This window comes from Colossoma macropomum, unplaced genomic scaffold (assembly GCF_904425465.1).
Source record: "Colossoma macropomum unplaced genomic scaffold, Colossoma_macropomum, whole genome shotgun sequence".
Classification (NCBI taxonomy): domain Eukaryota; kingdom Metazoa; phylum Chordata; class Actinopteri; order Characiformes; family Serrasalmidae; genus Colossoma; species Colossoma macropomum.
Window position 1 is genome coordinate 16,005,893 of NW_023494790.1, and position 27,165 is coordinate 16,033,057.

Sequence of the window (27,165 nt, forward strand, 5' to 3'; positions counted from 1 at the left end):
GAAAGAAATCGTTGGTGGAATAGCTGGGAGAACGTGCGCAGACATGATGTCTGCATAGGTTAGCATTTGCAAATTCTGCACTGCATTAACAAAATATGGGCTAATTTCAGGATTATGTTCTCTCTACGACACTTGCTCTCAAGTTCAAATATGGCTTTCTTACTTGAATTGTTGCGCTTGACTGGTAGCGACCCACTGGTTCCATTGGCCTTCCTGACCTGGTTCTTGTCCAGTTTCTGTTTGGCAGCCACTCCATTGGTGGTTGCGGCTTTCTTCCCCTTCATCTGATTGACAGAGAGATGATGTCAGATGATGACAATTTAAAGGTAAAGTCATATTTTTTCAGACAGAGGCAAAACCTTTAGGATATGCACCACAATTGTTCTAAATTATGCAGCTGAAGAATTACTGTAAGCATGCACAGTGATCAAGTATTCTCAAATTTACCTGTATCTTAGTGTAAAAAATTAGCAAATAAATAAATTCATAAATAGATAAATGCATCTACTATAATGTTCACTAGACCAAGTAATATAAGACTAGTTGAGCATAAAGTGTTGTAAAAAAAGTGACAAATAAAAAGGCACAAAGCAGAATTGAATCCACAGAACAGCCTAATTAGTTACTAAACTGCACTTATGATGCTGCTTTGCTAATGATCCACAAACAATCTGCTTTAATCTACCACATTAATCATTTTAAGCCTCAGCCCAGACAAAGATTACACTGGGGAGTGATTAGCATCTCTCAGCATAATGTGCCTTGCGGTCGGGGGTGCAGGGCTAACACTACATCGGACTGAGAACAGTAAGAACAACATGGAAGTATCAAAGGCTTCCTCTGAAACCACATGCAGCGCTACCCCACATGTTCACTTCTGAGGACTTAACCTCGAGGGGACATTTCTACTGTTATTTGCTGCCAGCAGTGCTTCAAGCATGACGACGTGCTGCTAATTCTATTTGTGGCCAGTAGAGTTTTATACACATCTCAATTGCAGTATAATTTCATACACGACCACACACACATGTACATGGACATCACGCAGTGCAAAAGCATAGCTCTGTGAAGATGGGTGGTACAATTTCAGACTTAGAAGTTCCCAGTCATTACACAACTCAATCATCAAAGCTCTCAATCTTAACAAAGAAGGGAATCTAACTAATCAGATGTTGTGAAGAGATCTGGGTCAATTTAAGTAAGTCCCTGAATTGACCATCTTAGATTTGCTTAATACTTCCAGCATATGTCTTTCATTCTGCCAATTAAATAATTTGCAAATTGACTTGTATCTTTAGTAGTTTCTGAGAAACAAAAAAAATGGGTGCAGCTTTAATTTTTGGCTAAAAAAAGCTAAGTTATTGATTTTTTTTTTATTTACAGTGTCTTAAATACTGAAACAACATACAGAGAGGCATGTTTGTCAAACTTTGGTATCTATAACTCACACTGCAGTGCACATTTGCCAATAAGATGTTTGTCTTGTAGTAATACAGACATACTCATACTTGTACACATTAGGATGAATACCTCTGCTCTGAATCCTGTTTCTCCCATGACATCTTGATACAGATCTTGGTACAGATATTGATAGAAAAACATGCACAGCAAAGCCTCAGAATGTTAGAAAGTGGGGTTATTCAGCAAATCTATGTTAGTCACCTTAGAGTTAGCATTAGCAGTGGAGGAAGAAAAAGAAGAGAGGACTTTAGAGGAGACAGGTGTGTTGTAATGGCTTGGTTTAGGTGAATAGCAAGCTGCCAGTTTGGGGGAAGGCATGTTCTCATAGAGATCTGCATTCTCATAGTGAGCCTCCTCCGCCCAACTGCATCCTCCAGAGCCTGGGGAGGAGTAGTGCAGATCTGGCTCCTTCTGAGAGGTGGAGCATGCAGAAAGCAGCAAAGAAGAGAGGAGAGTAGACAAGAAGAAAAGAAGATAGAAGTTAAAAGCAAGCAGAATTAGTAATTGTAAAATTGGAAGATTAAGCCTGAAGCTTAACCATGAATTTGCATTACAGTGACGTGTTTCAAATGATTATTCACAGAATTCAGCAACAAACTTTCGTTATTAGTGAGTTTTTAAACCTTATGTCCACTCACTGTCCACTCTATAAGACACATATGCCTTGTTGGTCCACCTTGTAGATGTAGAGTCAGAGACCGTAGCTCCTCTATTGCTGCACAGTGTGTTAGTCATCCTCTAGTCCTTCATTGGTGGTCACAGGATGCTGCTACAGGCCCTGCCTATATTTTAGGTTAGTGGGCTATTCTCAGTGCAGTGGTAACACTGAGGTGTTTAAAAACTCGTACCAGCGCAACACACACTAACACACCAACACCACCTCAGTGTCAATGCAGTGCTGAGAATGATCCACCACCCAAATAATACCTGCTCTGAGGTGGTTCTGTGGGGGTCCTGACCACTGAAGAACAGGGTAAAATGTGGCTAACAAACTATGTAAAGAAACAGATGGACTACATTCTGTAACTGTAGAACTACAAAGTGTACCTAAAGATAAGTGGAGCTGATAAAATGGATAATGAGTGTACTTATTAGAAGGTGTACTTAATGAAGAGGCTTTTTGGTGTATATGTAGTATGAGAGAGTGTAAATGTGAGCCCACATATGAGCCCATGTACTTAACAGGTTAAAGATCAAGATTGATACAGTCTCCAAACAATGTGTGTGTGAAAGCACACAGGACGGATGGTTGTGGGTGTATGAAGCCATACCGATCCATTAATGCAGGGGACGTCATCATAGTGCAGAGCCACTCCCGAGGGGCGAGCGTAGCCGTTCACTGGATTATCCAGATATGGGTTTGGAGATACAGCACGCTTACTGGTGAAACTGAGAATAAATTTGTATTACTAAAAGCTGCCATAAACACTTAAAGACAGGGAATGATCCAGGGAAACATCTATCACAAAGCCCACTATGTTCCAAATATATAAACAGAGCCAACTAATCCAAAAATACAGCCAATTCATTTATTTAACAAATTAAGCGTGATTAAGGGTAGTATTAACCGAACATGCTACTTTACTTAGACTCAGGTCCTGTTACTTACCAGAAGGACTGTTTGGCCAGCTGAATGACATTGGCAGTGGTCTCCACATCTATGTAGTCATAGTGCAGTGCAGCAGGATCAGTGGTGGAACCTGTCTCTGCCAGCAAAACTCCCAACCAGCGACCCATACTCTCAGAGGAGGAGGCCTGAGAGAGAGGGAGATCCAACATTAATGAAAGAGTGAAAATAAATTTACATACAATTTGGATCAAAACTAAAAAAGCATGGAGGATTCCATAAGAGAATGCAGAGGGAATGAGTACAATAGTGAGCTAAAGTAGGACCGAAAAGGATAGGCTAGAGCACATATATATGACAAATCTGTGAGATCACACTCTAAGCTTAGGATGATAAATAGTAACAATGATAAAAATAATAATAATAATAATATTTTTTATTTATATAGCATACTGGTGGCAGCTCAAAGTGCTTTACAGACAGGTGATAAAGCTTAAAAATAATACAAGAAATTATAAGTATTCATTTGAAACCATATAAGAAAATGCCACATCAAATTAAGTGATAAATACCATGAGACATAAAGTTTTAATTAAATGCTAAGTTAAAGAGGTACTGCAGATCACATGCTTGAACATCACAGATAGACACTCTGTGATATAAGCAGGTAGGTCACAGATCAGTGTCCATCCCTGGTCCTGAAGAGCTACCTTCCTGCAAAGCCTAGTTCCAACCACAATTTGCCACAACAGCTCCAGCTAATCAACCTCTCCCCAAGTCCCAGTTTCACTGAATCAGACATATTAGAGTTAAGTAAGGGGCAGGGAAGCTTACTGGATACAGGTTGAGACTAAACTTTGCAGGAAGGCAGCTCTGAAGGACCAGGGCTGGAGACCACTATCATAGATCCTTGCAGATATCCTAGGTGCATCATATCGGTTTGGCCTGCCCTGTTTGCACAAGCTGCTCTGGACAGATAATCCTGCTGTAAATGTGAAATGTGATGCAGCTCTCACCTCCAACACAGCCACTTCCTGCCCATTCCTTAGCAGCCTGAAAGCAAACGGGTGTTTGGAGTCCAGACCTGGAATGACCTCACAGCCCCGCAGGGGCAGCGAGGCCATGTGTGTCTTCAGGTCCTCTCGGTCCTTATGCAGTAACAGCTGGTTATCCTTCAGCCGGCACCACCTCTCCCTCCAGCGGTTATTGGACAGCACATTCAGATAGCCTGACAGTCAATAAGAAACTGTCAATCAGAACTGTCGACTTTCTAAAGCAGCAAAAAAAAAGCAACCACATACTGGCACACATAGAGCAACTGACCTATTTTCTACCCTCTTAAATCTTTCACTCTGTTTCTGCCTTATATTCTACACCTCTACTTAAATAATCAGATTTCTTAATTCTTTTCTTGCATTTATTATATGTAAAGAATGTCACCGAACAAAAATTCCTAGTTTTGTATTTTAAGCAGGCAAACAAATGCTTAGGAATGCAATCCACACTTCATTCATGATATATGAACATCCTAATGAAGCAAAAATGCCCTTAGCAATCAAATTTCCCCTCTCAATGTGCCCACAGGGGCAGATTTTACTGAGTTAGATGGGACATCAGCAGTCTCTGAATGTGTCATCAACAATATGTTGTGATAAGATGGGTTAATGTTTTTCTCCAGTTCTTATTCACCAAACCACAATTCTACTGTCATCATAAATTCCCAAAGCTCACTTCTCCCTAACCAACCTAACCCAAAGCCAGCTTTACAAAACCTCCTCTAGGCTCACCACATGTTGGGACGTCCTCCTCAGCGGATGACGTCTGCTCATCAGTGGATGGTTTCTTCTTCCCCAGGCTGATGATCTTGGTGATTTTCTTCCCTGCTCCCTTTCCTACTGTGCCCTTCTGCTCAGATTTACTGCTCTTCTTCCCTTTAGCTGTGGCAGAAACAAAGTGTGAATGTTTTTAACATACCAGGCAGGAATACAGGACCTCTAAGACCTCAGTGTACTGCAGTTTCTGACTCTGGATGTCAAAAATCACAAGACAGTACTCATCAATATCTTTACTTCTCAAATAGAAGACAATTTTAACATTCAGAATGCTTCTTTTTTGCTATTCTCTTTTTTGTCAAGATTCATTTTTCTCTGTTTTCAATGTTGTCTCATACTTTGTCTCTGTTGCTGTTAAAAGCACTGTTGTCAATGGAACTGACCATGTAGTCTTACAGGAGCCTCAGTGTTAATGTGTTCTATGTTCTATAGGGATGAAAGAAAGAGATAAAAAGGGGAAAAAAGAATATTTATGAATTTGTGCTTATTACAACACCTTTACACTTTTAATCTGGACTTTCTCACTTTCTCTCTATCTATCCATCTCTCTCTTTTACCCCTCTTCTTTCTCTCTCACTTTTTCTTAACTCTCTTCTCTCTTGTCTCTTTCTCTGCGCTCTCTCTCTGTCCCCCTGTCTCTCTCTCTTGTTTTCCTCCTCCCATCTCTCTTTTTATTTCTGTCTCCCTGTTACTTGCAAGTTAGTGACTTGTTCCCACCTCTCTCTCTCTCCTCTCTCCCCCTCCCTCTCTTTCTCTAAATTAATAAACAGAAGCACAGTTTTTTCCCATAGCTGTTAGCGTGTTTTTTTTTCAGACTGCTCTGAAGTGTGACTTGTGGTCGTCTGCTACCCAAGATCCCATTGAGAGAAACAGCAACGCAAAGCCTAATGACAAGACTGTGCATTCCATTCAGAATTAAATATGGGACTGAAAGGCAAAGTTAAAGCACTCTAAACTGATTCAAGCTAAAGCAAGAACCATCTCCCATGCTATGTGTGCCTCTCTCTCACGCTTTTAGAGGGGCCCCAGCCTGAGCCCATGCATGTAGAAATAGTGAAGGATGAGGCCGGGACACTGAAACCATCAGCGATCAGGGCGTTCAGCTCTGCTGAATCTCCACTGAAGAAGAGTACATCTGTGCTGGCGACACCTTTAATTAAAGCTAAGCTCATGCGTACCCAGAGTCCTCTAGAGTTTCCCCTCTGCCGCACAGCAGCTCCAGGCCTGAGGCCGAAACCAGAGACACAGATGCAAAAGCAATTCCCCCCTTTTACAGGACTTCTATTGCATTTCCCCTATTTTAACATGAGGGAAAATTCTGTGATCAGGCTAATTTGATTCCACGTAGTCTGAGCACTTACACGAGCTGGAAAGAATGTGACTAATTTAATTAATCCACACAGTTGTTTCTTTTTTTGTGCCTCCTCCTCTCCTCATCAAAGTGAGCGTGCTGGCAATGAGCAGTTGTGAGGTAGGCCCATCTGGAGCGCTCATTACAGTCAGAGACGTGAGATCAGATAAGAGTGGCAGGCAAGTTTAATGTTTCTCCATTCAACCAAAGTGCTACCAGACTCTACTGGGGACTGTAGGCAAATGTGTGATAGTACTCCAGACCAAGAGAGGGCGATAGTCACTTTCAGACAGTTGAACATCATGGGTATAGGCATAATAATAATAATAATAATAATAATAATAATAGTGATTATTATTATTATGATTATTATTATTAAGACTAGAAGAGAGAATCTAGGTTTGAAATCAGAAGCCAGATATTTCAAGAGGTTAATAACATTTTTCCTCGCCTGTTGGTGCATGGCAACATTAGCAAAAATCACAAAACATTTTAGAGAGTCATAATTTTGATAGATTACAGAAAAGCAAAAAATATCTTCTATTTAATATGAAATGATGAATATGATCAGGGAATGACAAGATAAAAAAGATCAATTTGTCCTTATAAGCATAGTAAAACCTCCAGTCCTACAGAGGGCGATAGTTGCATTTCAAACTGCTGAAAATCTTAAGCTTTCAGAGGTGAGGTGATCACAAATAAGGTCCGATTTGACCAGCTAAAATGATTTAAAAATTTTATTTAACCACACAGTAAAACCTTAAACCCACACCTGTGAAGGGGCTAAAAATGACGTGACATTTCCTGGTCCTTCATAAGTTATCCACAGCAGTTCATCTGTTACAACTTTTGTAAAAATAATGCTGCATTAATATTGGTTTGTGGCTGTGAGACAAGAATATCAATCACAAACACTAATCATGCTGGCTGTGATCATGCAACAGTCCTGGAATTCACTCCCATTGGGCAATTCACCCCCAACTTGTCTGAAGTAAGATAGCGCTGTGTCTTAAGAGAGGCTGAAAAAAGGTTTTGAAATTCCACAGGGCTGAAGCAGATGTCCAGACAAGTTTAAATGGAGGCTTAATCCCTGGCCAAGACAGAGCGCAGAGCAACGAATGAATAAATAAATCCCATTAGCTTATTTAAAGAGCATCTCTTTGTCTTGCTTTTGGCATCATGGCTTGTGGAGGAAGCGCTTACATCAAATAAACATGGAGTTCATCAAAATCTGCTAGTACATATTTAGCTCATGAGACAGGCTTAAAGGTGTCTCTGAGAATTACGACACGCTTTAAATCTCAGAATTTAGGGTGGTTGTCTGAGTTTAGACAGATAACTGGTATTTAGACAAACAGAATTTAGAGGCCTTAAATTTGCCCGTGACTGTAAATTACGTTCTTCAGTGTCATATTAAATTATGTTCATATGTTCAAAATAAGGCTCCATGTTCATTCCAAAACCAAAGGATGACACAGATGTGGTCGGGGATATTAGGTTATAGGCTAGAACCTAGTTTAGATTATTGTGAACAGAGATTTTTGGATATGGCTAGCATAAATGCTTCACTATATGAACAAATATTGCAAATTTGCCAATATTTGTACATATACTGCCAATATTCCATATTGCAATTATATCTCTACATCTAATTTACAGTACATTAGAAATATATATAACTTACAATATATTAGGAATACATTAGTGAATCCCTGATGTGGCATGGTCTGGCCTGCACTGATGTGACATAAAGTCTGGCCTGTGTTATTTTGATCAAAATGATTTACACTTTGTTGGATCATGTGAATGCCTTGGCTCATCTAAACAACCACAGAAAAAAAACTAGAATTGAGGTTGGTCAGGATGCTGACAGCACGTAAAACACATTTAAACATTGGTTAGAGGGTTTATTTGCATAGTGCAGCCTTCTGCGAATTATTATTATAAAGGTCAGTATGAGAATAATGATTAATTAATGGCAAATGTTCAAAAAATAAAAACAAAAACAGTTCTGATATATTATGCAGCTCAGTGTGAGGAATGCAAAGTATCACATTTGTAAACATGGACACTGGTAGATTGGCTTACCTGGATCTTTTCCATCTGTGATGCCATTTTCATGGCTGGGCTCACCATCTGAACTGGGTCTGTCACAGGACAACTTCTGCAAGAGCAGAGTGAAAAGTCTGAAAATCTAGCAAAACTACATCTCTGTCCATTCACAAAAGAGCCAGTACACATTAAACACACTGTGCAGAAACATCTGCTGAGCCTTAAACACATCAGCACATTCATATATATGAATGGAATGAAAATCCAGAGACACAAATGCACACTGAGACACATGCATGTACAAACACATATATATACCAAGAACTGTATAGAAGCATACAAACAAACAAACATATAGTACCATGTAAAAGTCAGAGACCACCCTTCATTTATTTAATATCCAGCTTAAACAGCCATTCAGTACAAGATATTCATTTTATGGGGATATTTCTAAGGAAACTAGACATAAGATAATTCACTTTCATAATGAAAGAGAAAGTCAAAGAAAATAAGTGAAAAAGAAACAGGAGTTTCCAAAACTGGAGGTCAGATAAAAAAGAAAATGGTACTCCAAACAACCTTAAAGACCTGGTAGACCATCAAAACTGTCACCATGAGGAAAACTTGCAGTACTTGTAGCTTTCATTCTGAGAGAGGAGACAATCAAGCACATCTCTTGCTTCAGATCTGAAAACATCCACGTATTCTGTCCATCCTTCCACTGTAAGAAGACAACACTATGGGTCCGAAAGGATGCAGCCATTCTTGAGAAAAGGACATAGACAATAAAGAAGCTGCTGGTGATCTCAGAATAATGGACTGACCACCCCACGGTCCAGACGGAAACATAGGTGAATGTGTTTGGAATTATTTGGATTGTGAGAAGCAAAAAGTGCAACCAACTTCTAAGACTGAACTTTGGAGGTGTGGAAAAATACCTGCAAATTTCTTTGAAAAACTGAGACACACTAAATACTGAAAAAATGACATTATATTCAGTTGTTGAAGCTTCTGTATAGTTTTCTGTTTAATATATGCTCTGCTTTATGTGATGCTCAAAAATGGGTAATTCTACTTAATTTCCAGGCTGTTTTGACTTGAAGCTAGATAAATAAAGGGTGGTCTCTGATTTTTGGACAGTACCGTATAAACATAAAAACACACCTACTGAAATACACAGCCACAAATAGCACTGCACACAACGTACTTTCTTCCCAACCCACATGCCCGTGTGCATAAACATACACGTACATACACACCCATACATATACACACAAAAGCACATGGATGTTAAATTCTGCTTTTTGCTCAAACACAAACTTAAAGAGCATCTGTTCAGTATTAAGTCTGAATAATTACAGCTTACGCATGCTGTGCCAGTTTAAAAGGTGCCTGTCATTAAAGGTATTAAAATCCCTTCACACACATATCACATATACTTGTGTACACACACTAATGCATTAAAAAACATAAAAAGTATGTTTGGAGAAGAAAAGCAGAAGGCAGAACTGAAGTGTACTCTTTAAATGTGATAAGATCATTTTTCTTCCCATGCCCATTTGACACTGCCAAATGAACACATCTTGCTCTGGTGAGATGGAATTTGGCACACGTCTGCAGTTTTTATAACTTTCAACCTCTTGGCAGTGCAGCCACTGTGTAGGCATATGGAGGGTTAGGGCTGCATAGATTCCAAAGTGTGGTAAAGCTGTCAAACACATACAAACACGCACAAAACAAGGCATGTACCTTCATGGAAATACAGCAAAAAGCAAGTACAGCATACAGGCGTAAACAGGATGTAACCATACACCTACAAGCATTTACAACTGGATACAAAACACACCTACACAGCCACACAAACACAGACTTACACTAGACAAGGGCGTGTGCCCATTAAACACATACAAAACATGAAGCCTGAATTCTAACCTTACCTTTTCCAGCTCGACTTTGTGAACAGGAGATCCAGAAACTGCTCCATCAGAGTCCACTGCTCCGTTTCCATAAGCGCACACCTCCCTCATCACCTTATACAGAAAACATGACACAGAATCAGGATGCTGCATCGCACACATTTAAGGTGAACTTCATGCAATTTTCCCTTCACCCTAATGTAGTCAGTCAGCTGAGACATGTTTGGTGTCTTTTTTGGTTTTCTCCTTTAGTTCTGTACATGAGCTACAAGATGAATGTTGCTAACAAGTAGTGATTATCTACACTCTTAAAGAAGACTGCTCTTCAAGGGTTCCTTAGTAAAAAAAATCCTATTTAAAACCATGAACACTCAAAGAACCTTTTGCATGACTAAAGAGTTCTTTGCAAAAGAAAGTCATCAAAGGGTTCTTCAGACTGATGGAGAATGAGCTTTTATATAGAATCTTTTTAAAACTGTTCTATATAGGACCCAAAAGGGTTCTTTTACTGTTATAATGTCAAGCTTGTATCAATAGAGAAACCCTTTTGTGTGCTATACAGAACTATTTTCAAAAAGGTTCTATATAGAAACATCTCTATCCAGCACTAAATAAGTCAATACAACCTACAGATATATTTTTCTGTTACAACTTTAAATGTAGCTGTTTCCTGGTTTGCTTATGGGCCTAGACGGCACAATATAGCAAGAATACAGAGATTTGAACAGTTTATAGGTAGAAATCACTACCATGCCATGCACAGCAAGTGGCAAAAATAGACACAAAGCATAGTTTTGCGCTTTGTGTGTGTTACTGCTGCAATACAACAAGCTGCCAGTGTTAAAAGCTTTGATTAACATAGGTATTTACTATAAGTGGCACTGTGTACCACATCAAGTTGTGCAGTTACTGTGTTTTGTGTGAAATGGGCCCTTAGTCTTGTAGCTTCAGAGCAGTATAAAGTATACTATACTATAAAGTATAAAGAGGCAAACTTCTGACACCAAATATATAGTGGCTGGTCAATGACTTAATGTAGTGAGGGGAAAAATTGTGTATTCTACCATTTAACATCTAATATTGACGAGTGTTTCACAAAAGGGGAAGGCATATGAAATAGATTGCAGCCTATTTGAAATCTATTGAGATCAAGACAGTTTTGATTCAGAACAACACAGCAGTTACACATCTCTACATCAAACAAAGATGAAACAATTCTTTAACACCATTCAACAGCTTCAGATCATCGAACGACTGCCATGCAGTAACACACAGCAGTGAATGCCATGGCAACACATGCAATCAAATCTGTAAAATGCTTCTGAAAGGGCTGTTACATGCATCGCTGCTTCCCCAGCCGTCTGCACACTGTGAGAATGATTTATCCAGAGTTCTCTATGCTGCAGGCACAACACCAGCACATACAAACATGACCCTGGATGACCTGCCCAAAGCAGCAGGGCTGAGGAGAGCCAGGTGGACCTCTGAGAGGTCAAATAGTACAGACATATATACTGGGGTGACATTACACAAAGAATTTGCCTAATCTTCTTCGTCAATCCACCCCAACCCCGCCAAAAAGCCAAAAGCCACCTTGGTTGCGCTCCTCCAAATGCTGCAACTCAATGCTGCATGCTGGGGTTTGGCAGTCGGCATGCGTAATTGGGCTCACGGGAAAATTACAGGCTTTGGCCGCACAGCTTGACTCGAACAAGAGTGTGTTTTTGGGATACACTCAGTGAAGAAAAAATTTCTCCTCTTTAAAATATTCCATTTTGCTGTGTGAGAATCTTGCAATAGTGCTCAGTTGGTTTACTTTAATTACTCTTATATGAGCTTTTTCTTTTTTAAAGACTTAAAATATAGCTATTAAAGCAATGAGACAACATTTATGTGCAAGATCAAAAGTACTTCTCATAAGCATTTCCAAAAAGTCTCAAACTGAGTCAAATTTCTATTAATCGCGGTTCTGTTGACTCACACAAAGAGCGATTATGCTGTGATCTAGTTTTGCATGAACAGCATTTGCATGAATGATCAGAATTTGACAACAGGGTCAACTTGTGACATACTGACCACCTCAGATTTGCTTAATAATTTCAAATAATAATTTCATGTCATTGTGTCCAGGAGACAGTATGAACAAATTTCAAATTTCATTTTTTTTTCTGCCACATCTGTAGCATGCGGTTGATTTTCACAAACAATAATATCAAAAGTTTTCCTGAATTTTATCTTCACTTATCACTTCAGCACCTGCCGACTGTCTTCTATTGTAAGTGTGTTTTGAGTTAGTTGGTTTTCCGTTCTCTACAGGGAAATTGCTGTCCATGGTAACTGACCACATGTTACAGATGTGTCAGACAGAGATTAGACTGGAGTATTCCTTTAAAATCAATGCAGCAGGAAAAGTGCAATCTTTGATTCATTACTAGAGATGGCATGTTGGTATTGATAGGTATCAGGCTGATATCACCAGAAAATGGACTGAATACTGGAGGTAAACAAGGAATGAATCCAATCTAATCTAATCCTGTAACCAATCAAGCCTGAAGTACCACTCTCACATTGCGTGATGTCATGTTGTCGTTTATGTACTTCTCTCCATGGGGTAGGAGAGCGTTTAAATAGTTTAAGCATGAGCCTACTTTTAAATGCTTATCTTAAAGGGGCATTTCAGCTGCTGGCATTTGATTCATTATTTGTTGTGTTATGCAGTATTCTGTAGCACTGGATTGGATCCTTCAGCTACATCGCTTCGACAGAATTCACATTTTTTCTCCTTTTTGTGCTTGCTACACAAAGAAATCCACTAATGGACCACCAACCTAGAGGTTAATAAATACAGAGATGAATTTCGGCTTCCACTCAGTCATGTAATCTGGATTATTTCTCCATTAGCCAAGACTTTACACTGGAAAATGAAACTTTAGAAGTGCAGCACTGCTGTAGATGAGTAGGCTTGTTTTCAACAGATTTAGCAATAGTCACAATTTTTATTTTGGCCAAAGTGTCTCTTTAACCCAGGTTTAAATCCCAGCTTTACTACATACTAAATGCTTACTATTCAGTAACTACAGGGACTTCAATGCAAACTGGTTAACCTATTCTTTATTTATAGAAGTGTGTAATGAAATTAAGGGGTTAAGAAAAGTGCTTCATTAAAATTTGTTTAAAACTTAAAAAAAAAAAAAAACAAGTCAGATATTATTAAATAATGGAATATCAGTATTGGCCAAAACTCAAGGTTTCAAAATCTGTGTCTGAATATAAATGGTGGTATCATGCCAACTCTATTCATTAGCTGAGCAGTTGTCATGACCTGAGCTATTACACCTAAACAAAACTGAGAAGGTCAGTTTGGGATTTTTTTTCTGAAATCTGGTGATTTGAGGTGAATTAACCCCAAAGGCAACAGTTAATGATTCTAAAGTGGTGAATACACACACACATACACGTGGTAAGTGGCAGCTGATGCATAGCAAAGTGCAGGAGCCTGGATGAAACAGCATGTGAGTGAAGGTCAAGTGAGTTCAGCCTGGCCAGACGACTGGACAAGTCTTAGAGTGGCAGTACATTACAGACACAGTAAACAGACAGAGACACTCTCCACATCTTACCAGAGCTGCCAGAGGAGAGATAGATTGCAAAAGGAAGAAAAGGAAAGGGGAGATGAAGAGAGAGAAGACAAGATGAAAGCCAGCACCTCCCTATGCCTGACCAGAGGACCGGATCAGGAGCGCTACAGAGAGAGAGAGAGAGAGAGAGAGAGAGAGAGAGAAAGAGAGAGAGAGAGAGGAGGTACTCAAAGCAGAGAGAGGAAAAGCTGGAGAAGAAAAAAGAAGCAAACACATCTGAAAAGATATATAGCACTGGAAAGAATTAGCACTGAAGCAGGAACAACAGAAGGCCAGAATTTTCCATAAACAGGTCATTAGCAAATAATGACTGGATAGAACATTAATGGAGCACGGAAGCCTCTGGGTAATGGTCCTTGCTTCCTTGCTTCACTTCTATGTGATTTATTCTATTGTTAAGGCCTGAAAAATGGCCTCTTATTGACTGATAATGCTGCCTTTGACAACTTTCATAGGAAATCAGTTATTTCCAGGCTTTTAGTTTTAAAAATGCAGTGCAAGAGTGATTATTCTTACGATAAAGGGAGGAGTGGATAAAGAAAGAGAGAGAGACGGTGAGAGAGCAGGAGAGAGAGCAAGAGAGAGACAGTGAGAGAGGGAGAGAAAGAATGAGATAGACACAAACACTGAGAGAGAAAGACAGAGAGGGAGAGAGAAGGAAAGACAATGATGAGAGAGAGAGAGAAGCGGAACAGAGAGAAGGAGGGATGTGAAAAAGCGAGGTAGAGATGCGAGTAAGGGAGGGAGATGCAAGAAAGAAAAACAGGAAGAAGTTAAAGGAGAGGAGAAAAGAGAGAGAGTAAGAGAGAGAGACAGACAGAGAGAGACAGAAAGAGGGAGGACAACAAAAGGAAAGCAGGGATAAGACAGAGATGGTGAGATACATGCAAAAAGAGGGAGAGACAAAGATGAAAAACAGGAAAAAGAAAGAGCGAGAGAGGCATGCAATAAAGAGAGTGTAAGAGAGAGAGAGACAGAGCGAGAGACAGGAAAGAGGAAAATAAGGGAAAAGAGACAGAAGAGAGAGACAAAGTGAGAAAGAGAGAGAGAGAGAGAGAGAGTGAGATGGAGGGACGACTTCAACTTTCCTTCGTCATAGCAACCCATCATTTAAAAACACAGTCTAACTTTTTTGGTCAACAGACATGCTCACACTGTCTCTGATTAATTTGTGTCTAGAGAACATTTCTGGAACCTATCAGGCATTTTATACCTAAAGAACATTTGGGGAACACAGTCACTTTATATCTAGAGAACGTTTGGTGAAAATATCAGTCATTTTATGCCTATAGAACGTTTAGAGAACATATCGCTCACTTTAGTGCTAATGATGTAGAGAGAACACGTGTGTTTTTGCTCGAGGCCAGTTCAGGCTGGAGGGAGTCCAACCAGGCCAAGCATCCAGCTCCTTGATTGCGAGCGCCGCTGGGTGCGTAAAAGTATACAACGTGTAAATGAAATGGAATACTGCAGCCAGCCGTGAGGGGAGTGGTATGTATTTATCAAATGCAATGCTTATTGCTCCAATATGTTTTTAATACATGTAACACCTGACAAAATACGCCCAGCTATGCCCTTTTTGTAAACACCAATTACAACTGTTGTTGCTTTCCTGCTCTTTGCAGGAGTTGTATATTTGTGTAGTGTGCAGCACGCACCCGTGTGAAGGCCGAGAGCGAGGGGCTAGATGTGCCTCCCCAGCCCGCAAATCAATAAACACAACCTCATTACCAAGCAGAGACGAAAACCTGAATCAGAAACACTCCGTTTCTACTAAATCTGACTGGCTTTATGGTTCTGTGTACAGGAACCTGAAAAAATGCTGAGTGGTTGGTTCACAAATAGAGAGACAGGGAGAGAGAGAAGATGAGAGAGAGAGAGAGAGAGAGAGAGAGAGAGAGAGAGAGAGAGAGAGAGAGAGAGAGAGAGAGAGAGAGGCTGCAGTTTCCAGCAGTAGTTTCCAGGCTGTGGCTGTGTACTGAGGAGTCCTGCCCAGTCAGTGCTGCATTAGCAAACTCTGGGCCTATAAAAGGATCAGCCACATCCAGCCAGCGCTCGCAGGGCCACGGGGGTAAAGCAAAGTCTTGGGACGCTCGTTATTAGCGCAGGCGCTGTAGAGCGCTCACTGACGTGCCGAGGTGCTGCACTTTTCTCACAAGCTGAGAAAACCAGATGTGGAGGGAAAATCCCTCTAAATAGACACACAATAGACTTGTGACTGTAAAAAAGTAACCATGGAAGTCTGAGAATCAGAACAAAGTGATGGGAAAAACATCCTCTCCTCTTGTGCTATTTGATAGAGGCATGAAACAAGACAAGCACACGGATATCTGGTAACGCTTTCTTTTCCAGTCCCCTAAGTTCTAGGTAGTTAGCAGGTAAGTGTGAGATACAAACTCCAAAGTACTGGATAACTATTTTGAGTACCATGATGGTAAGTTCTGAGACAGTTAATCTAAACAGGTTCCAGATACTGGCCAAATCTGATTTCACCCCTTGCCCCTACCACTTAGCCCTTACCCCTCCGTTTTAAGTGTTCCCACCTAGGGGTAGGGCGTCACGATTTTTTGTTGATAAAGAGGGATGGGGCGAAGTGTTAGGGCTTATGGACCTCCAAAACAGAGGTTTTTCAGAGGCACACTCCAAACAAATTGTAATAAGAAGAAAAGATAAACCAGCAAGACGACTGCCCAAGCAACCAAAGAATCTGAGCATTTTCTCAATTAAAAAATTACGATAACCACTGTATTATCTTAGTTTACTGTCTTTTCAATGAATTATGGTCCTTTCCTCATAACAAGCATAAAAATCACTATTACTATGCTGATGTCTCGGTAGCTAGCTAGATAAATTTCCTGTTCCACCTTAAATGGTGCAACAGTTACATTCTGGCACCTCTAATAATACTAAATAAGTGTCACATCTCCCCTCTTTGAAGGCATAAGATTCCCTAAATTTAACTAAAGCCCATCAGTGAGGTTGCTCAACTTTACCCTCTTCTGCTGTCACTGCAGACTGGCAGGGTCGCCTACAGAGCACCGCTAGCAGCCTGTTAATTTCATACTTGAAGATTTCAACCATCACCCCTTTTAACTCAGTTCCATGGGGCAAGGTGACACATGAAAACAAGGGGTAGGGGTAAAAATAAGAAATGGGTTTGGGCCATTAAGTTAATAAAGGACATAGTAAAATACTTCAGAAATATTTGTAGTAACAACATAGTGAGTACAAAATTTTCACTGCAATGCCACACGTTTAAACAGGAAAGTAAGTACTGGGTAGTTATATGGCATAAAATGACAGCAAAAAATACAAAGATAGTTTTCTGAAGTAAATGGTTAGGACCCAATGAAACACAGCTAGAATTATTGCTTTTACAGCCAGTTTTGTTTACAGGTAATAAACAGGTATATACTATGTAAGACTCTTATTATGTAAGATGTACAATCTGTATATGTCATTACTTTTTACCCCAAATAATTACACAGCGTGGAGTTTGTACCACATTCACAAACAGCTAATGCCAAAGACCTGTTTATCATTTCTTCCTTTATCACCATTATGTTACCCAAAATAATTACCTAGTACTTTGGAGTTTTTACTTCACTTACCAAGTTAATACCTAGAACGTAAGGAACAGAAAAGAACAACAACAACAAAAAAAGCATTACTGGATATCTCACAGCTAGCTCTACATGTGATAAAATTAGAATCTGTTATTTTTCAAGGTTTTTTCAGGGTGTTGTTTCAAAAGATCTGAGGATAACGGTCAACAGCTTTTAACAAGTCATGCTGTGCTAGATAAGAAAGTTCAAACACATTCTTAAATAATCTCTTTCATCTATTTACAATGTCAGGAAGAAGACTGGAACTGAGCATGAGAGGAATACTGTGTTTTGTTTTGTTTTGTTTTTTTTTTTGCTCACTGGAAAAAGATAGAGACAGAGAGAGAGAGAGAGACAGAGCGAGAGAGAGAGAGATCTCACTGCACAGATGACACAACGCCTTCGGTATGACCATGTACACTTCTAAAACAAAACAGCTTGACCAGCATGACTGTGGTATTGGTCAGTGAGACAGCAAGTCTGCCTCTCCATAAAGTTTTACTTACAGTTACTAAGGAAACACTAGCCTAAGCACGATGCTGAACTGATGCTGAGGCAGAGCTTTGTTAGTACTGTAGCAGCGTTATTAGGAGAGCTATTATTTCTCTGTACCTTGAGCCACTCCTCAGCCTGCTCTTTGCTGTGCACAGCGAGGACCAGGGCGTCGGCCCCCTGGTGGACAATCTTCAACTCGTGCTTCTTCTTTTTGCTGTCTTTGGGGATGTGAGTGATACTGCAGCCAGACAGGAGCAGCTCCATCTGAGGAGTCTGATCTTTAGATGACTTATAGCACTGAAAGAGAGAGAGAGAGAGAGAGAGAGAGAGAGAGAGAGAGAGAGAGAGAGAGAATTTATAATCTTATCTTTGCATTACTCAGCAGTTTAGCCGTGCATTAAAACCCTTTGTAAATAGGTAATAAAAGAATTGAATCAGCGAGAAACTTAAATTTCTAAATAAAAGTTCAATTAATAAATAAGAATAAAACCTTGAATCTGCAATAAAGTAACCTTTATGTAGATGGGAAAGAAGTTGATCTTTCAAAGTTAATTAATGTAACAAGCTTTTCCAACTTATTTTGGACCATTTCTATTGGTCTATTAATCATGTAACTGTGACACAATGTAAACAGCAGCCAACAGCAAAAATAACAAATACAACACACACACACACACACACACACACACATATATATATATATATACATATATATATATATATATATACATATAGAAATAAAATATAATATAGAATTACATGAAACAAGAAGAAATTAAACAAACAATACAATTAATACAATACATGAAAAAAATAAACTACCACTTCTTCTACTACTACTACTACTTCTAATAATAATAATAATAATAATATAATAATGATAATAATAATCATCATCATCATATCAACATCAATCATGGTACTGCCTTGTTGCCAATTAAACAACAGTTTTTTTATCTGATATGTTGTCTTTGTACTACTTTCAGTTAAATACAGGGTTTAAATGATTTTTGCACATCATTGCATTCTGTTTCTATTTATATTTAGCACAGCATCCCATTTTTTTTGGAAACGGGGTTGTAACATTTTTTGCTGTGTGTGTGTGAGTGTGTGTGTGTATTTGTGTGTATGTGTGTGTGCTCACCAGGAGTTTATTGTCTTTGATCACACACAGCAGTTTGGTCCACTGGCCGAAGCGTTTCTTGCGCAGTAGAAAGGCGCAGATACGGGCGTCCTTCACCAGGTCCATGGAGGCCTCCTCTGACGGCCACTGGTGCCTCATCTTCTGACCCTTACCATCCTCCTCTTCCTCATCATATGACTCATATGAGCTGCTCATCGCATCTGAGTCATAATCTGAGAGCAGCAAACAGACTGAAATGAGATCCTGCTGCATTGGATCTTCTCTTATTTATGTCAGTGTTGCCAATGTATATACTGCCCATCAGCAGCTTAGGAACACCTAAACTCAAGTGTTTTTAACACAATCAGGAATGTTTTCATTTTATGTTAGCAATAATTTAGCATATCAACTAAAAAGGATTATTTTAAGTGAAACACTGGTGAAACACATGTGATGTCAGCACTCATCAGCACTCAAACCTTTCAGCTGTTTAAACCAACTTTGAGCCAAAGATTTTCAGTTTGTTCTTTTTAACAGTAGTTTGTAAAAGAAAACTGTCAAATTGATGTTCTTGTTGTATGTCAACAAAACAAGTATTTTTTTCCTACTTAAAAGAAGTCACGGTGTCCCAAACTTGTGGACAGTGTATAACTGTGGAAACAGAGCGGCTAAACACCATTTTCTGTTATCTGCAAACTCTGCTTTAAAGTCATTGAGTGTTTATATTTGAAAGAACGCTAAATCTTGACTTCTGTTGTGAAAAGTATGACAAAGTTGATGAAGTGTGAGTGCAGTTGAGTTAGAAAGCATGTCCTCACTGGAGGTGATGTATTCTGGAGCTTTTCCAGGGCTCAGAGGCACAGCTTCCTCATAGTAACCCTCAGGAAGAGATGAACTGGGCAAGGGAGGTGGACCATTGTCTGGAGGCTGTAGGAGAGAGAGAGATAGAGAGAGAGAGAGAGAGAGAGAGAGAGAGAGAGATGTGCTGTGAATTAAATGTGCTTCTTCTGCGAATGTGATACTGAATGTGGTCCTACACAGCATTTTCTAAGCACCTTTTAAGGGGAATTCCACCGATTTTTCAAAATTATTGCATAATTCCGTCGTTGCGATGTAAACAAAGTCTTTCAGAGTGGTTTTATGTAAAACTGCCTGTTATAGAGAAAGCTATAGACTCAGATTTCTTTACAGTGGTGGTAGTAGGAACCAGGGGTCACGATGTCTATAATACAAATATAGTCATTTCATTTACTATCCAAAACCTCTAGCGAACCTACACGTCTTCTGAGTTTTTATTTGTTTATGATGGTAAAATAGTAGAAAATAGTAGTGGAAATATGTTTACGGAGAACTATTTTGCCCTGCATGTACCCCTTGGCCGTGAATGGATTAAAATAAATGGAATACCAAGGTGTTTTAGGCCAAAACTTTATCACAAAACTATTGCAAAATAATGTCTTAGCCATCAGGCAGCATATTCATAATGATTTTGTGTAACAACTTTCTGTTAGGGAGCTTTTAGAAGCTTTAAACTTTTTAGATGTCTGGTTCCTATCACCACCAGTGTGAACAATTCTGACTTAGTAAGTTTCTCTAGAACAGAGCATTTCACATCAGACTTCTCTGAATGACTTTGTCTTCATCTTAACCATTTTATTATGTAGAACTTTTGATAAATTGGTGGAGTTCCCCTTTAAGGCAACAAATATGGCCTTGAATTTACTGACAATAAACAACACCAATAAGTGAACACCAATTCTGCTGCACAATTTCCATGGTGACACATTTTAAAGCCCATGAATACTGTAGCAATACCATCGGGAAAGACAGGGAAGGCCATGATTCTGCTGAGAGAAGTGCTCTTTATTAAACACACCGGCAGAAAGTATATACAAGACACTGAACTCGCGGTGGAGAGGTCATCATCAGACACAAGCTTCACCCTGATGGTGACCTCTACACACAAAACAGCCCCAACTAAACTCACTCCCCACAGCAGAGCAACACACAAAACATGTACACACCTAAACTAACAAACAACAACACAAAAACAGTCAAAGACAGCACCAGCCGGTAGTGAGTACAATATCTCCAGAGAGAAAACACTGCGTCTGTCCTTATCTGTAGGGTAATGGCAGAGGTCCTCAGCAGTGGTGATAAGCTAATGCAAGTTATCTTTGATCTGGTGCCACAAAAGAGGTCACTGCAGTGGGAAACAAAACTTCAAAGCCATTAAAGAAAGATATAGATGACCTCCACTAAGGAAACATGCGAGGAGCAAGAGAGAATGTGTGAGATTTACAGGCAAGAGAGTGATGAGCGAGCATGCATTAGAAAGGAGAGTGGGCAGTTAAGAGGGAAAGGCCACAGACCTTGTTCTGATTGTTCTAAAGTGATTATATTTTGATTAGTAGTACCTTGGATGAACATCTCATAGTGCCTTGTTTATGGCGTTGTTTGCTTTGGGTTTTTGGCTTTTTGGGTTGGGGGGGGGTGTTGAGGAACTGTAATTTTCACACATTTATTCACAATTTGGGTTTTCAAAATTGGATTGGATGTTAAAGGTCAGTAGTCTCATGTGATCAAAAGACTGAATTTACTATGATAAATGATAATAAGACTTTTAAGCCATATAGTTGGATCGATTAAAAGTTTTCTTCAGACTTGTGCCTATTTTAGATATACAAATATATAATATTACAAATTTCTCATTCTTTCAGACACTGGGTTAGTAACTACTATGAGACGAACCCTAAGTTATGTAGTAATGAAGTGTGGACCCACATACAGACCTTTAGATTTGAAGTGGTTAATGAAGTATAACTTAATGAAGCACTCACTACTGAACCAGACATTTGATGGTAACTACAAATACTGGGTTTCCTTGAAGCAAGGACTAGAAAAAGTAAACAGTAATATACTGACAGATTATGACATTCTGCCCTGTCTTGCCCTTGTCTTTGTCTGTTTTCCCCTCTTTTTTACCATCCCTCGTGTCTCTGGCCAGGTGCTTTTGTTTGTTTCCGGCTCCACCCTTGTCCTGACTGCAACCCTACCTCTTAATTGTTCCCAGGTGTTTCTTGGTGTATATACCCTATGACAATAGCTGCAACCAAAACCACATACTGCCATACTACACATACTATACTAATGAATGGAATTGTAATGGTGCCGTACTGCTTTTGACATTCTACTTAGTATGGCAGTATGCAATTTTGGACACAGCCTATATCTTGTTCCTTGCTTGACATTGATTGTCTTGTTCACTTTTCATTTTTTACAGCTCCCTCAGTGCAGCTCCTAGTCTAGTTGTCATGGATTATTATTCTCACCATGTGGACACTTGTATGTTGTATACTATTTTAAAGAGCTCAGAACACAGTCCATCTCTAGTGTAGATGCAGGTTGAGTGAAAGCTGAAGGATGGATTGTGGGTTTGTGTTGGGGTCTGATAAGCCCTCTAATGGACCACTTAGTTTCTCTTGCATGGTAGGCCTCATTATCTGTGCCCCTAACTGACTCACAGCACACACCTGCTCCCAGTTACAAAGCATCTGTATCCACTCCGGGCTACATTACAACAAGCTCACCAAGTGCGTGTGTGTGTGTGTGTGTGCATGTGGCATTGCGATCTAAGCTAAGCTAAAGGCTTCCTGATGTGGGCAAAAGTTTGGACACTGCCGGTTTTTGGGACACTGTTGGCAAGACATGTGACAACCTCTTGTTGTCATAATGACACTGACCCCAGGGGGTTTCATGGGGTGCACAGAAACAGCTACAGCTGGTGACAAGCTCACAAACTCTCTCTCTCTCTCTCTCTCTCTCTCTCTCTTTCTCTGCCTTTTTTCTCCTATTGCATGGAAAGTCTGCCCTTACTTTCTTTTTCTCTCATTTGCTTCACAGACAGGGCCGTTATATTTCCACAGTTTTTGGGCAGGGGAAATTCCGACACACTTTCAGAAACCAAAGCACTGCAGATCACACACGCCACCTGGCACACCGCACCCTTACAGCAACGTCAGTGTGAGACATTCAACATGGAGCAATTACTGTCCATAAAACAGCGTATATAGTATAATGATTCAGCTGATATTTTATTGTACACCTGAAAAGGATGTGGCTAACACATACCGACACAGCAATGCGCCGGCTCCCACAGAAATGTGATTGGTCAATCTTGTGCAGCTGGTATGCAAAGCTCATTAACATGTTAGACAAGGTTTCCTTGGGTGAGTTTGTGAAATATACAGCACACAACTGTAGCAGAAGTGAAATGCTATGGTCTCCTTGGCTCTCTTCATATTTTGGAAGTGAAACTTTGAGGTGAAGAGGGGGAGGAGGTTAGGGCGGACGGGGAGACCATTTGAAAGAGAATGATCTGCAGTCATGTTCACTGAAAATGAGAAACATTTTTAATTTTTTTAAGAAATCCTCATAAGCAAGAAAATGAGAAAACTGTAAAAATAAGTCTGTAAATAATTTCGTAAACAGCAATTACCCTCCACTACATCCATTCCTCACTCTTGTGACTTAAAAATAACTCGCATTAACTTGCATTAATTTCCATGTAGTTCTTGAATAATATGCCTTAGAATGTAGTGAGCTTGGGGTTAATGTCTAGAACCCGAGGTTTATTAGGCAGTTACTAATTATTATTGGGTAACTACCATGTAACTAATATGCAGTTATATAATTAGAAGTATGAGGATTACAAGTGGCCTTGCATTCAAGGTTAACGTTTAAGCGATTAAAGGTGATTTTAAAGAAGTTAACATTTAGCATTCGATGAGAGCTGAAAATCACAAAATGTGAGTTTCAATTCAAAAGTTTCTTTCAGTCTGAACATCCAATTCAGGTCTTACAGTCAAAATGCAAACTGTTAATGCACTCCACATGACTAAATTATGGCAACGGTTTTAGGACTGACTAGAACATCCTTTTCCTTTCTGTTCTGTACTTTCTACCCCTCCTCCCTCTCTCCCTGAATTTGTGACACAGTTCCAAAATGTTCATGTACAACAGTCCTCCTCTGCATCTATAGCTCATGCCATGGCTACAGACCAAGCGTTTATCGCATTTCCTCTTGGAACTCTCTCTCTCCCTCTCTCTCTCTCTCCTCTTATTCCCGCTAAGGTCATCAAATCTCTAAACTCTAATTCACCACACATAGACAACTAGACACGCACACACACACATACTCTCACGCAGACGCACACTCTCACACAGACATACACACATGCACACATACTCTAATCCAGTCCAAATCCTCTACCTTTAGACTTTCAGAGAAAGGGCAAAGAATAACATGGGTGGGGAAGCAGAGGCCGGAGAAAGGAGAAAAGCTGGAAAATAAAGCTTACATCCTGACACATCGAGTAACAGGTTCTCTCCCAGGTGAAAGTCTTTTCCGCCTGTTCCACTTTAAGCCTTTGTGTGCTTGGAACAGTTGATGTTGGCTAGCAGAGATAGCCTGAATGTGCTCATTTCCTGCTAAAGTGTATTAGCTACAATAACACCAGAATTGAACTGATAAGGTTTGTACTTTCCTTGGTGTGAGAGCTGCACTGGCACATTAAACACAGCCCAATTCAGGGCAAATAGAATTCATATGCTGCTCATGCAGCAAATAAAACAGTTGTGATAATTGTGTCTTAGCCACACTAGTCTAGGTCCCACTTTGTATTAAGTGTCTCTAATGACAATGTAGTGACACATTAACAACATGTGCAGCAACAGTGAGTGAGTTTACATGCACTTAATAATCCGAAGACAATTCGAATAATCAGATAACTGCAGAAATCCGGATTATGAACGGATTATGGAGTGCATGTAAATTCACTCAATGTAACCATTGGTTACATTGTTACAGATGAATTACAGTCATAGAGCTTATGTAAATACACATGTGTATCAACGCTGCAGTGTAAGTATTCTCTTGATGTAGGCAATTACACGCCTTCTGCTACAATCAGGAAAGGCCTGCTGGAAAAAGCAGTTCATACAAATATAAGTATGCTTATTACCCCATTACATGTGCACTTACATAAGAGAATGCTGCTTTCATTATCAAGATACAATTGTGTAACTACATTATTAAAAAAATAAGTTGATACACATGTATATTTACATAAGATGAGCTAATGTAAACTGTCTGTAAAGCTGAAGGCATTACTAGTCACTGCACTGTTGTTGCATGTGTTGTTAATATGTAACTACACAGCTACTAAACACATTTAATCTAGAGTGGTAGCTAATGTCTATTCTGAACAGTTTACTGTATAATTTACACTAAGTTCCTGTAAGAATGAACTATCCCAGAATTAAAATTGGAAAATTAAGGACTTGTTTCACATTTTACAACATTAATATTAGATTTGTTTGAAGTTGATTGTCTACATGTAAGAGGCAGGGTCAGTGAAACAGCTGGTTGGTGTTGTGGGTGCTGTTGTTATGGTATCTGTAAAGTATAGTCCCCAAATGTCAGTGTCAGAGCTGCCTGGGCTTTGTGAGTAGCGGGCCTGGTGTAGGTGCACCACTCGTACCATAATAGCTCATAACAGTGAAATACTGTCAGCTGCATTGAGCTTAACAACAGCTTCCTGTAATTTTGATTGCATGACTAGTTAACTGTACTTTTACACTTGTACCCTTTTATTTCTAAAACATGTCCATAGTTACAGCGATTGTAATGTTGCTGCTAGTGACTTACAGTAAATTTTACAATATTGTTTTACCGTGCTGTTTCTAAAGTGTTTTAACATTTTAACAGCAAACATGAACTAAATGCATGATAAGGCATCCATAATGACTGCACGCATCACTCCACCAAAAAGAAACTTAGTTAAAATTTGCAGCTTGTGTGTGTGTGTGTGTGTGTGCGCGTGTGCATGTGAGTCTGTGTTAAATGGTCCAGTGTGTTGAGGTCAGGTTGAGGCTGAGGTAAATCATGAGTTCTAGATGAAAGCCAGATGCCTTCACAGACAAGAGGGAAGAAAAGACTGGACAAAATTACCCATCTACTCTTTAAATGTGTGTGTGTGTTTCACTGAGTAGACATACATGTATCCTAAAGTGGCCTCTCCTGTCCATTCTTGTACTCATCTCTTCAAATTCATTCATCGCTGGATTAGTCTCAGTACAGAGACTCAGCAGAAAGACTGAGAGCCTGAAGTCATACATGCAAAACAGGGAAGTCCACAGTATCCAATGTTTAGCAAATGTTATGGATAATCCTGATGAATCACATGCTAACCTGCAGAATCTCAGCAATGAAGGCCAACTTGTTTACAATACTAAGCAGACGCAGGAGATTTCTGGAATGGAGAACAGGAGTGGACATCCAGATGTTTTCTGGCTCATGCTAAATGTCTTAAAGTGGCTTGTCATAATCCGGATGCTATGATTATATTATCATTCATAACTTACATATTAGTTTCATATTAGTTTCTGGATCATTCATTGTACACTATACAGACAAAAGAATGGATAATTTGGATGGATATTTGCCCATTCATCCAGAAGAGCATTTTTGAGGTCAGACACTGATGTTGGACGAGAAGGTCTGGCTCGCAATCTCTATTTTAATTCATTCCAAAGGTGTTGGATGGAGTTGAGGTCAGGGCTCTGTGCAGGCCAGTTAAGTTCTTCCACACCAAACTCACCCAACCCTGCCTTTATGGACCTTGCTTTGTGCACTGAGGCTCAGTCATCCTGGAACAGAAAAGGGTCTTCCCCAAACTGTTCCCACAAAGTTGGAAATGTACAATTGTCCAAAATGTCTTGTATGCTGAGTCATTAAGATTTCCCTTTACTGGAACTAGGCCAACCCCTGAAAAACAACCCCATAGCATTATCCCTCCTCCACCAAACTTTACAGTTGCCACAATGCAATCAGGCAGGTAATGTTCTCCTGGCATTTGCCAAAACCCAGACTCGTCCATCAGAAATAGAAAAGTGTGATTTGTCACCTCACAGAATGCGTTTCCACTGCTCCAGAGCCCAGTGGCTGTGTGCTTTACATCACTCCATCCAACGCTTGGCATTGTGCATTTTGATCTTAGACTTGTGTGTAGCTGCTCAGCCATGGAAACCCATTTTGTGAAGCTCCTAACACGCAGTTATTTTG

General features: G+C 39.7%; 1 protein-coding gene across 3 annotated transcripts in view; it reads right to left on the minus strand.

Annotated features, from left to right (window-relative positions):
* The window catches only part of afap1 (actin filament associated protein 1), an 86,023-nt gene that overhangs the window by 6,867 nt on the left and 51,991 nt on the right, over positions 1 to 27,165 (minus strand). For 2 of the 3 annotated variants that reach the window (XM_036572325.1, XM_036572324.1), the window contains exons 4-14: positions 19,859 to 19,967; positions 19,062 to 19,273; positions 18,035 to 18,214; positions 10,201 to 10,293; positions 8,300 to 8,375; positions 4,816 to 4,965; positions 4,045 to 4,256; positions 3,071 to 3,216; positions 2,733 to 2,850; positions 1,663 to 1,872; positions 164 to 284 (exon numbers count right to left, since the gene is read on the minus strand). In XM_036572325.1, coding sequence (XP_036428218.1) covers positions 164 to 284; positions 1,663 to 1,872; positions 2,733 to 2,850; positions 3,071 to 3,216; positions 4,045 to 4,256; positions 4,816 to 4,965; positions 8,300 to 8,375; positions 10,201 to 10,293; positions 18,035 to 18,214; positions 19,062 to 19,273; positions 19,859 to 19,967 — 1,627 coding nt within the window. The remainder of the gene's footprint in view (positions 1 to 163; positions 285 to 1,662; positions 1,873 to 2,732; positions 2,851 to 3,070; positions 3,217 to 4,044; positions 4,257 to 4,815; positions 4,966 to 8,299; positions 8,376 to 10,200; positions 10,294 to 18,034; positions 18,215 to 19,061; positions 19,274 to 19,858; positions 19,968 to 27,165) is intronic. The other variant, XM_036572326.1, reaches the window with a different exon arrangement.